At 40.8% G+C, this 12628-nt stretch overlaps 2 protein-coding genes across 3 annotated transcripts in view; both read right to left on the bottom strand.

Annotated features, from left to right (window-relative positions):
* Positions 1-12628, bottom strand: part of GPR89A (G protein-coupled receptor 89A) — a 327321-nt gene that overhangs the window by 121472 nt on the left and 193221 nt on the right. The gene's annotated exons all lie outside the window — the stretch shown is intronic.
* The window catches only part of POLR3C (RNA polymerase III subunit C), a 21668-nt gene extending 9040 nt beyond the window's left edge, over positions 1-12628 (bottom strand). For both annotated transcript variants that reach the window (XM_007528665.3, XM_060202008.1), the window contains exons 1-9: positions 12426-12628; positions 10500-10666; positions 9266-9521; positions 8941-9126; positions 6222-6307; positions 4666-4770; positions 4440-4532; positions 2858-2938; positions 2572-2623 (exon numbers count right to left, since the gene is read on the bottom strand). In XM_007528665.3, coding sequence (XP_007528727.1) covers positions 2572-2623; positions 2858-2938; positions 4440-4532; positions 4666-4770; positions 6222-6307; positions 8941-9126; positions 9266-9521; positions 10500-10646 — 1006 coding nt within the window. In that variant the 5' untranslated portion in view covers positions 10647-10666; positions 12426-12628. The remainder of the gene's footprint in view (positions 1-2571; positions 2624-2857; positions 2939-4439; positions 4533-4665; positions 4771-6221; positions 6308-8940; positions 9127-9265; positions 9522-10499; positions 10667-12425) is intronic.

Below are 12628 nucleotides of genomic sequence, written 5' to 3'. Positions count from 1 at the left end.
TCTAGGAGTAAACCTAACCAAAGAAGTGAAAGACTTGTATACTGAAAATTATGAGTCACTACTCAAGGAAGTTGAAAAAGACACAAAGAAGTGGAAAGATACTCCATGTTCATGGGTTGGAAGAATTAACATCGTTAAAATGAATATACTATCCAAAGCCATCTACAAATGTAATGCTATCCCCATCAAGATCCCAAGCACATTTTTTTTTTTGGAGAATAGAGCAAATGCTACAAATGTTTATCTAGAACCAGAAAAAACCTAGAATTGCCAAAACAATCTTGAGAACAGAACTGGAGGCATCACAATAAAAAAAAAACAAGGGCAACAGAAGGGAAAATAAATATTAAAAAAAAGTTTTATGCGGAAAGGAAAAGAGTTCTGCCAATATTTTCCTCTAAGTATCTGATAAGTTTCTGGTCTAACATCCAGGTCCTGGATCCACTTGGAATTTAGTTTTGTGTTTGGTGAAATATAGTGGTTCAGTTTCATTCTTTTGCATATTTCAACCCATTTTTTTCCAACACCATTTGTTGAAGAGGCTCTGCTTTCTCCATTTAATAGTCTGGGCACCTTTGTCAAAGATTAGATGTCCAGAGGTGTGGGGCCTCATTTCTGGGCTCTCAGTTTTATTCCACTGGTCAGTGTGTCTATTCACGTTCCAGTACCAAGCAGTTTTGATGACAATGGGTCTATAATACAATTTGAGATCACTGTTGTTGGATAGGACAGAGAGAAATGGAGAGAGGAGGGGAAGACAGAGAAGGGGAGAGAAAGACAGACACCTGCAGACCTGTTTCACCGCCTGTGAAGCGACTCCCTGCAGGTGGGGAGCCGGGGGCTTGAACCGGGATCCTTAAGCAGAATCTTGTGCTTTGCACCACGTGCACTTAACCCGCTGTGCTACCGCTGGACTCCCTCCGCATAAATTTTAAAGACATCTTCAATGAAATGAATCCAATTACAAAGAAGACTAAGGCAAGCATAAACCTATGGGAGTCAAATTAAAAATCTTCTGCACAGCAAAAGAAACCACTACCCAAACCAAGAGATCCCTCACAGAATGGGAGATCTTTACATGCCATGCATCAGACAAGAGGCTAAAATATATAAAGAGCTTGCCAAACTCAACAACAAGAAAACAAATAACCCCATCTAAAAATGGGGAGAGGACATGGATAGAATATTCACCACAGAAGAGATCCAAAAGGCCAAGAAACACATGGAAAAATGCTCCAAGTCTCTGATTGTCAGAGAAATGCAAATAAAGACAAAATGAGATACTACTTCACTCCTGTGAGAATGTCATACATCAGAAAAGGTAGCAGCAACAAATGTTGGAGAGATTGTGGGGACAAAGGAACCCTCCTATACTGCTGGTGGGAATGTAGATTGGTCCAACCTCTGTGGAGAACAGTCTGGAGAACTCTCAGAAGGCTAGAAATGGACCTACCCTATGATCCTGCAATTCCTCTCCTGAGGATAGATCCTAAGGAACCCAACACACCCATCCAAAAAGATTTGTGTATACCTATGTTCATAGCAGCACAATTTGTACTAGCCCAAACCTGGAAGCAACCCAGGTGTCCAACAACAGATGAGTGGCTGAGCAAGTGGTCTATATACACAATGGAATACTACTCAGCTATTAAAAATAGCGATTTCACCATTTTCAGCCCATCCTGGATGGAGCTTGAAGAAATCATGTTAAGTGAAATAAGTCAGAAACAGAAGGATGAATATGGGATGGTCTCAGTCTCAGGCATAAGTTGAAAAACAAGATCAGAAAAGAAAACACAAGTAGAACCTGAACTGGAGTTGGTGTATTATACCAAAGTAAAGGACTCTGGGGTGGGTAGGGGGAAAGAGTTCAGGTCCTGGAAAAGGATGACAGAGGACCTAGTGAGGGTTTTATTGTTATGTGGAAAACTGAGAAATATTATACATGTACAAACTACTGTATTTACTGTTGACTGTAAAACATTAATCCCCAATAAAGAAATAAAAAGATGGAAAAAAACAATAAGTAAACAAACAAACAAACAAATAACATACACACTCAGAGCACTGCACAGCTATAGCTTATGGTGGTTTTAGGAGTTGAACCTCAGATTCAGTGCCTTAGGCATGGAAGTCATTGGCATAGTCATTATATGCTGTCTTCCCAGCCCCCCTTTTAACTTATCACCAAAGTTTTAGTTCACTTTTAAAACTATTTAACACACTAAATATTATCAAATACTTTCTTTTTAAAAAGATGTATGTATTTATTTTCTTTCTTAAAATTTTTTAAATTTATTTATTGGATAGAGACAGAAAGGAATTGAGAGGGGACGGGGAGACAGAGAGGTAGAGAGACAGAAAAGACACCTGCAACCATACTCCACTGCTCATGAAGCTTTGCCCCTGCAGGTAGGGACCAGCGGCTTGAACCTACAACCTTATACACTGCAATGTGTGAACTTAACCAGGTGTGCCACCACCTGGCCCTTAAGTATTTTCTTTCTTAAGTTGCCACTCTGGTTTGTAGCTGGGGGTGCCTGACTGTAAGGAAAAAACTGGTAAGGATACTGATGACATACATTCCTCCACCACTGTCGCCAGACTTTCCAACAAACTCTAGCTATTAAAAAGAGAAAAAGAGAGTGTGTATATTAAGTGAATGGGAAAGTTCAATGATTCTGTTTCCAAAGGAGCAAATCTTGTAAAGAGCTTACAGAAGGTACTCCTATGAAATGATAGTGGAGAAATGGTCTAAACAGGCTAGGTAGAGAATGAGACTATAGGAAAAGGCACCAGGCATCATCTGAAGAAATGCAATGTAAATGCAGAGGGGAAAAGGCAAAAAGGTACTTACTGGATCATCAGCCAGCAGAGTGAGATACTGATCAAGAACTTGCTTAGAGACGTTATAGCCAACAGGTAAGGATCTGAAGATCTGAAGGGCAAAAGAGATACTGACAATGGGGCTTGGAAACTGAGAATTACAGACAGTACTGAAATAAAGAAGATTTAATTTGGACATTACAAGTATAAAAGTGTTCAGTAATGTTCATAGCAGCACTGCAAGTTTAAGAAGCCAGATGTAATCCAATGCCTAATAAGGAACTGATAAAAATCAAGTAGAGCATAGTCATTAAGTGGAGTATGATGTTAATAAGGAATGGGACAGAACTATAAATACTGCTAAGGAAAGAAAGCTGACAAATGTGGTCATATGAGAAAAGCAGGCTCAGTGGAGTATGTAGTGCATAATTCAATTTTTGTGGTTAAAATATCCAAGAATCTACGCATATGTTAGACTATACATAAAGAAAGTCTGTATAGCTGCAGTATGGATCGATCTGCCAATGTCCATGTCCAGCGGAAAAGCAATTACAGAAGCCAGGTCTTCCACCTTCTGCACCCCATAAAAGAATTTTGGTCCATATACCCAAAGAGGGATAAAGAATAGGGAAGCTTCTAATGGAGGGGATGGGATACTAATCTCTGGTGGTGGGAACTGTGGAATTACAACCCTGTTATATAACAATCTTGTTAATCATTATTAAATCACTAATAGAAAATAAATAAAGATTAAAAAAATAAGTTAAAACTGAAAAATAAAAATCTATTTAAGCTGCACACATATATTAATATATATGCAGTGTTTGTGAAGCTGGGGTCTCACACATGTATGATTTCATTGCACTGAGGCATTTTTCACTCAGACGAGAGAGAGAGAGAGAGAGAGAGAGGAAGTGCATGTGTGTGCATGTGAATGTGAAAGAAACATCACAGCACCAGAGGTTCCTCTAGCAACAGAACCTCTCATGTGATCCCAGGGCTAAATCCTAAGACAAGAGCATGGCAAGGCATGTGCCCGACCCAGTGAGCTAACTCTCTAATCCATGAAATTAATACACTGAGAAAAACAGGTAAGGAGAGGAAAAGTAGCCTGCACACCAATGCTCTAAATAGTGGATTGTTTGAGCAATCAGAAGAGACCAGAAACTATTCAGCTTTAGCATATGGTGTTGAAGACTGACCCTGGGGGCTCTGGAGACTCAGGCATGAAGGTTCTATGCTCGACTGCTGAGTTAGCTCTTCAGCCCAATACCTTGTGCTTTGACTAGGAAAATGGTGAAGCATTTTTTTTTTTTTTGGGTCATCAATGGGGAGAGAGGCAGAGAGGTAGAGGAAGAGACAGAAAGATGCCATAGCACCAGTTTCCTTCATTGCAGTAGGGGGTGGGCTTTAACTTGGGTTATGTGCATGACAAAGCAGAGGTAAAGGTTTTGAAAGGCTGATCCCATGAGACCTGAGAAAAATTCCCATCCCACCATAAGCAACAAAAACTATTTCAAGGCTCAGACTTCAACCTGACCCAGGATTGTGTATAATTATGCTATAATATCCAAGAATCTGTCAGAAAACTAGGACATGAACATGAAATTTACCTCATTGGAAGACAGTGGGTGAGTAAAGGGGGCACAGGATGGAGTGGTAATCTCACTCATTCGGAGCATGGTTCGCACAATCTCACTGCTGGTCTGGGTTTGGAAAAGGAACAGTTCAGAATCTACTCAGCAGCACTGGATCTGGCTGTAAGCCAATGGCCATAGTCAGCATATGAGTGAATCCCATCAGTGGCCACCATCCCACCCGCACCCACTTCAATGTCACCTGATCCATCCTGTTGGCAACTGCACTGACAATGGCTTGGTCACGGAAATGCTGGTGGAATCTGTCAAGGTTCGCTTGCCAGTAAATCCCATCATCTGGAATGGGCTGAGGAGGGAAAGGATTAGAGGGAACAATTAGATATAGTGAAGAACACCCTAGTGAAAAGTTTGGGTTTAATGCCTGCCATTTCGTTTTCTATGTAATAGGAAGTAAATTGGAAAAAAGCCTGTCATATAGACTTGTGTTTCAACAATGAGAAATTTATGGTCCCCAACGTCAAATTCAAACATATTCTCTAAGCTTATCTTCAACTGGTCTCTATTTAACTTGTCCATGGTCTTCATGTCTTCCTTCTACCTACCTCACCCTCTTCACTCTCAAATGACCCTGCCTCTTATTTCAGAGAAAACAGAAGCTTTATTTAACTTTGTGCACACATCCTCACCACATTTATTTCTTGCTTGCTTTTTAAAAAAAGATTTTATTAGTGAGAAAGATAGAAGGAGAGTGAGAATTTTAGTGTCATTTATTTAACTTTTTTTTTTTCAACCAGAGCACAGCTTAGCTCTGATTTATGGTGGTGCAAGGGATTGAACATGGGACTTTGGAGCCTCAGGCATGAGAGACTCTTTGAAAAACCACTATGTTATCACCCCACCCTAAATGAAATTTATTTTATAATCAGTAATTTGTTTTACTTATCTAGAACACCACAAACATTGCAACTATTAATTCAGTGAATTATTATAAATATGTATTTTTAGTTAAGAAAGGGTTTCTTTTATATATATATATATATATTTAGAGAGAGAGAGAGAGATGGGGAGAGAGAGAGGGAGAGAGAGAGAGGGAGAGAGAGAGAGGAGGGACACCAGAACAACAGTTTGGTACATGTGATGTCAGGGATGAAATTTGGGAACTCATGCTATTAAGTCCAATGCTAAGGTTACTGTACTGTCTCTTGGGGTGCTATCTAAACTTTTTTTTTTTTTTAAGAACTGGACTATTTTTAAAATATAAAGATACTTAATTTTTTAAAAAGTTATATTTATTTATTGGGTAGTGACTGCCAGAAATCAAGAATCAAGAGGGAAGGAGTGATAGAGAGGGAGAGAGACAGAAAGACACTCGTAACCCTGCTTCACTACTTGCAAAGCTTTCCCCCTGCAGGTGGGGACTGGGGGCTTGAGCCCGGGTCCTTGCACATTGTGACCTGTCTGTGGAACCAGGTACTCCATCACGTGGCCCTCTAAATTTATTTATCACTAACACCCCCACCTTTGGTTCCTATGTTCTAGTCATACTGAACAACTTAAACTTTCTCTAAGCCCTCTTTTTGCAAGCAGTATTATCTCTACTCAATGACTGTAACAATTTAAATCTCAGAAGGGAGACAGCAACAGAATTCACTTGTTAGTTTATTCTTGGCCAATATTTAATGAAGATTATAATCTTACTCAATCCATGAACCTTTAAGCTCTCTTGGGGTTCATTATCTCAATGTTGTTTCTGGCCTGCTTCGATGCCAAGGCTTCCAACTCAAGAAGTTCCATTACCTCTTTGCTTTCTATATGTTTCGCTCTCTTGGCCTTGGGCTCCCCAGCAGCATCTTCATCAGATGACCTCCTCCTTTTACCTTTCCCTGCCAAATGTAGCAGATGAATGGTTAATATAATCACAGGAAATGGTCAAGCATAAGAGTAGGTATCTTTCCAACTCAAAGAAAACTATAGTAGCTGCCTGGTTTCCTACCAACAGCCCTCATGGGTCTGTATGTTCTAGTTAGTTCTAGGCCTTCTTTTATAATGAGCTGTTAACTCTGCTCAATGGCTAAAGTTAAGTTTTTTTTTTTAAATAAGTTCTTTTTTTTTTTTAAATATATATGTTTTTCCCTCCAGGGTTATTGCTGGGCTCGGTGCCTGCACCATGAATCCACCACTCCTGGAGGCCATTTCCCCCCCTTTTTGTTGCCCTTGTTGTTGTAGCCTTGTTGTGGTTATTATTATTTCCATTGTTGATGCTGTTCGTTGTTGGATAGGACAGAGAGAAATGGAGAGAGGAGGGGAAGACAGAGAGAGGGAGAGAAAGATAGACACCTACAGACCTGCTTCACCGCCTGTGAAGCGACTCCCCTGCAGGTGGGGAGCCGGGGGCTTGAACCGGGATCCTTACGCCAGCCCCTGTGCTTTGCGCCACATGCACTTAACCCACTGCGCCACCGCCCGACCCCCCAAAATATTTCATTTTATTTTTGAGAGAGATGCAGAGAGAGAGAAAAACACACAGAGAAAAACATTAGAGCACTGCTCAGCTCTGGCTTATGGTGGTGCTGGGGATTGAACCTGGGACTTTGGAGCCTCAGGTATGAGAGTCTGTTTGCATAACCATTATGCTTTCTCCCCTGCCCTGAAGTAAGTTTCAGTCTCAAAAAGGAGATAAAAATAGGTGATAGTGGGAGTCGGGCGGTGGCGCAGTGGGTTAAGCGCACGTGGCCCAAAGCGCAGGGACCGGCGTAAGGATCCCGGTTGGAGCCCCCAGCTCCCCACCTGCAGGGGAGCAGGTCTGCAGGTGTCTATCTTTCTCTCCCCTCTTTCTCTGTCTTCCCCTCCTCTCTCCATTTCTCTCTGTCCTATCCAACAACAAAGCAAGGTCAATAATGGCAATAATAACCGCAATGAGGCTGCAACAACTAGGGCAATAAAAAGGGGGAAAAATGGCCTCCAGGAGCGGTGGATTCATGGTGCAGGCACCGAGCCCAGCAATAACCCTGGAGGGAAAAAAAAATAGGTGATAGTTACTAAGGATTCTCAGTAGCTATGAGAAATACAAGTTAATAACAAAGTTATCTGGTGGTCTGGGAGGTGGCGCAGTGGATAAAGCACTGGATTCTCAAGCATGAGGTCCTGAATTTAATCTCCGGCAGCACATGTACCAGAGTGATGTCTGGTTCTCTCTCTCTCTCCTTCTATCTTCATGAATAAATACATAAATAAAATCTTTTTAAAAAATAAATAAAAATAACAAAGTTATCTGAAATTAAACTTGTTAAAAAGAAACTGATAATCTTGTTTTTAAACAGAACCTGCCCCAATGTTTCCTTTCATGGTGAATGACCCCATCACCTATCCACACATCTGCAAGTCAAATATGCCAAAGCCATTCTTGATAATCTCTGCCTTGCTCATTCCTTCTACAACTAATTTTTCATTGGTTTGTTTATATTTATCTTTGGCCCATTCTTTTTGCAGATAGAAAAGTATTTTTAAAATGGAAACCAGGGGCAGGGGAGACAGCATAATGGTTACGTAGAAAGATTTCAATGCCTGAGAGTATTAAAGCTTTAATCCCCTATATACTAAGTCAGAGCTGAGCAGTGCTCTGGTCTCTCTGTATCATTCTCTCATTCTAATAAAATAAGTGGGGTCAGGTGGTGGTACATCTGGAAGAGCATACATGTTACAATGTTTGAGGACCAGGGGTTCAAGTCCCGATCCTCACCTGCAGGTGGAATGCTTTAAGAGGGGTGATGCAGTGTTGCAGGTGTCTCTCTTCCTCTTCCTCCCCCTTCCACTATAGATGTCCCTGTCTTGATCCAATAAATAAATAAGTAAACAAACAAACATACAATTAAATAATTAAAATAAATTTTAAAAAGCAAATCAGATCATATCCCTTCCTTGCTTGGAATCCTCTAGTGGTTCTTTTCTGCTCTTAGGATAAAGAACAGAAGCTCTGTAAGATCTTGTTTGATTTAGCCTCTGCCTATTTCTAAGCTTATTACATGGCTCTTCGCTATGTTCACTGCATTTTAAATAACAGTGACTTTCTTTCACTTTCTCAAAGACTTGTCTTTTTCTCACTATACCCCTTTGTCAAAGGCTTACCCGCTGTGCCCTTTCACACCTGTTACTGGTGACTCCTGTTTCTGCTTCAAATACTAGCATAAATTGTACTAGCTCAAAGAAGCAACTTCTGTAACACCCTAGGTAAACCCAGTCCTAACAGATATTTTCAAAACAACTAATACTTTTCCTCCAAAGTACTCACCACAGTTTATTAGTTACATATCTATGTGGTCATCTGATTAAGACTCTCTTACTACTTAAGCCCCATAAGGCAGGGACCCTGATGCTTTTCCCCATCATTTTACAGTACAGTATCTGGCACAGAGTAAAATCTTGGCAACTACTACAATGATTGATTCATTCATTTGATAATCACTGAGGAAGAATTCTTAATTACGGCAAGACAGTTTGAGGGCTCAAAATTCCTTACCGATCAAGCTTAGTTTAGGAACCAAATACATGTCCTTTTCGTTAATGACAAGAGTGGGGGCAGGTGGTGGTGGTGTAGGCTCTGCAGTTTCAGTGGCAGACACGATGGGACAACGCTGCACAAAGTGTGTGTCTGCTAGTCGCACGAATGTGTTTGATACTTCAGTGTAGTCCATGGTCTTGCCATCTGTTTAACAAGGGGAAAGAGGCAGGTGAGAGGGCCTAAGGTCGCAGAGAGCTCACTCTTGTAGCTAGTCAATCTACGCATTTCTTTTTTTTTTTTTTTCAATCTATGCATTTCTAAGAGTTTTGGATACAGTACTGACCCTCCATAGTCTCTGTGAGCCGGTCTGCCACTTTCTTCACAACAGCTGACATTGTCATTTTGCCATTCAAGAGCAGCTCCTCCACAATCAGTTCTCCAGTGTCATTGTACAGTGTTTTGGCAGTGTAGATGTACCGGGGGTACCTAAGCATTCGCAACATCCGGCTGCACTGGGCTTCATACTCCACCACACCACGTTTGTGCACTTGATATATTACCAGGTTATGTTGAATGAGGACACAAAGGGCCTTTTTCACCTAGACAGGATCCAAGAGGAAAGATCTGAAGATGTAACTCATCATTTATAGCATTAAAAAAAAAAAAAAAACTAGAGCACTGCTCAGCTTTGGTTTACAGTGGTGCTGAGTATTGAATCTGAGAACGTCAGTCAGTACCTTAGGAAGAAAGCCTCTCTCTCTCTTTTTTTTTTTTCTTCCAAATGGTTTCGGTGCTAAGCATCTAGGAGATGGCTGGATAAAAATGCCTATGTTTCTTCCCTTCCTCCATTGCTATAGCAAATAAGGTTTTTTTTTCTTTTCTTTTTACCAGAGCACTGCTCAACTCTGGTTTATGGTTGTGCAGAGGATTGAACCTGAGACCCTGGAGTCTCAGGCATGAGTCTCTTTGCATAACCATTATGCTTTCTACCGCCATCCTACAAATAAGAATTCTATGTCTGTAGACGTGGTGGGGAGGATACCCAGCTGGTAGAGTATGAGATCTGCATGATGAAGGCTCCAGGTTTGATCCATGGCATCACATGCACCAGACTGGTGCTTTGGCTTTTTAATTTTTTTCTCTCTTAAATGAAATTACTATACATGAAATAACTAAAATCTAAAAAAAAAAAAGTAAATGAATCACATGTCAATATAAGAAATTACGACGACTTCATGCTATCATGATACTGTAATCCTTATTTTTCAAAGTACAATTTAGTTCCCCTCTATTATTCTCATCCCTTAAAGAAATGAGTGAAATTTATAAGATTTAGTGTGAACAAAACAGGTATGGTGTAGGAGATGCAAAGATCTGCCTAGAAATCACCACAAACTAGGAACACTCTGAGAAGCAGAACCCTAAGGTCTATGTTTTCACTTCTCCCCAAAACAATCAATCAATCAAGCAGACAAACAAATGTTCTTGGCCCAGGGCAGGCTTTTCCCCCACAATATTCAATGACAGACTGATAAAAGGAAATTACTGAAATGAAAAGAAACGCCACCCAAACATACCTGGTCCAATGATGTTTCTGTGTCATGGGCAATTACTCTCAGTGGCTGACAGCCAGTTCTAATGAGGTGGACTCCAATTTTTTCTACAATTTCTCCAAAATGCTCTTGCAGCAGCAAAGAACATAGTTTAATTTCTGCTTGTGTCATTGTACCGAGGAATCTCAAAGCTGGAAAATAAAGAGTGCGTGATTACACTTTTTATTTTATGTTGGGAGGAAGGCTGCTGAGTGTAAATCCATGTACTTTCTGGAAGACAATTTGAAATTATGTACAAAAGCCAAAAATCTCATGTACTTTCAAACTAACAAATTTTGTCTAACAATAATAATACATGGGGGCAGTGGAGATAGCATGATTGTGCAAAAGACATCTAAAAAAAAAAAAAAAAGACCAAAGGCCCCAGGTTCAATCCCCAGCACTTCCTTAAACTAGAGCTGCACAGTGCTCTGTTGAAAAAGAACAGAAATAAAAATCAGTGTTACAGTCTAGCCTTGTAGTAGGATACTACTTCAATATTTAAAATGATAAAGTATAATATATAATAGCAAAGAAAATTATTGATAATATGTAAAAGGACAGAAGTGGGTTACAAAGCAAAATGTAGAGTAAAACTCAGTATTTTTTTTTTTTTTTAGAAAAAATTAGTATGCACTAAGAAAAATACTCAAATAACACATACCAACAAATCTTCATGGGATTTTAACTCTAATATTCTAATTCTCTCTAAAGATTAGGGGTAGGGTCAAAGAGGTAGCCTATTGGTTGTACAAAGACTTTCATGCTTAAAGCTCTGAAGTCCCAGGTTCAAACCTCAGTGTCACCCTAAACCCCAGCTGAGCAGTGCTTTGGTTAAAAATAATGAAATAAGAATAAAGGAGTTGGGCAATGGTGCACCCAGTAAAGTGTACATTATCATGTGCAAGACTCAGGTTCAACTTCCCCGAAACAGTGCTGCAGGTTATCTCTCTCCCTATCTTCCCTCTTCTCCCAATTTCGACAGTGCTGCAGGTATCTCTCTCCTTATAGTCCCTCTTCTCTCAATTTCTCTGTCCTATCCAATAAATAAATTAAATTAAAAAGAAAAAACAACTCTTTAAAAACAAATAAAAATAAACATTAGGGATAATGGCTTTGCAAGCCGTCAGACAGGAGATTTCATACTTCACTGTTTAGAAGAATTAAGGCTACGGCTGACAGTCCATCGGATGGAGTGAGCAAACAGTGTCATTCCCAGTCTATAAAAGGACAACCCAGGGAGTCCAGAGGTAGCGCAATGGGTTAAGCGCAAGTGGCACAAAGCACAAGGACCAGCGGAAGGATCCCGGTTCGAGGCCCCGGCTCCCCACCTGCAGGGGAATCGCTTCACAGGCGGTGAAACAGGTCTGCAGGTGTCTATCTTTCTCTCCCCCTCTCTGTCTTCTCCTCGCTCCATTTCTCTCTGTCCTATCCAACAATGCAGACATCAAAAACAATAATAATAACCAACACAACAATAAAAACAACAAAGGCAACAAAAAGGAAAATAAATAAATATTTAAAAAAAAGGACAACCCAGGAAAAGAAATGAAAAGGTAAGGCAGAGTTTCTCAAATGCATGTTTCCAATAAGAGCTGACGCATGTTGTTTGCAGTAAAGTATTTAATTCTGAGATTGCGATTGTTTGACAACATAGACACAAACAGGAACAGGCGTAGTTTCATCACAAGCTGCTATCAAACATTACTTCATTCATTTCTTCCAGTTCCTCAGATGCTAACATCTGTCTTTGGTCCCCATTCATCTGTCTTCGGAACTCCCAGGCGCCCCCACCCCCGCCATGATAAGGATGTCTAAGGAACTTGGCTCCTCCATCTCCAAATCCAGGTCCCCGGATCTGACCCGTTCGTCCGGAGACAAGGCAGCTTGCAGTGGACATTTTCCACTAACCTCTTAGCCAACTTAGACTGAAGCGCGCGAGCCCCACTAGCCGCCTGGGCAGAGGGGGAAGCCGCGGTCCTTGCTCGCCAGGAGCCGGAAGCTGAGAAGCACCGCGGACGGAGGAAAACGTGCGCCGCTCTACACCGATCTTTCGATGGTTTCCGGGGACGCTCTTTCCTCCTTCTCGCTGGGAGGTTGGAGGAACGGCGAGG

This window comes from Erinaceus europaeus, chromosome 11 (assembly GCF_950295315.1).
Source record: "Erinaceus europaeus chromosome 11, mEriEur2.1, whole genome shotgun sequence".
NCBI lineage: Eukaryota > Metazoa > Chordata > Mammalia > Eulipotyphla > Erinaceidae > Erinaceus > Erinaceus europaeus.
Note: the sequence above shows the minus strand (reverse complement) of the source record. Positions and strands in the feature narration are given on the sequence as shown.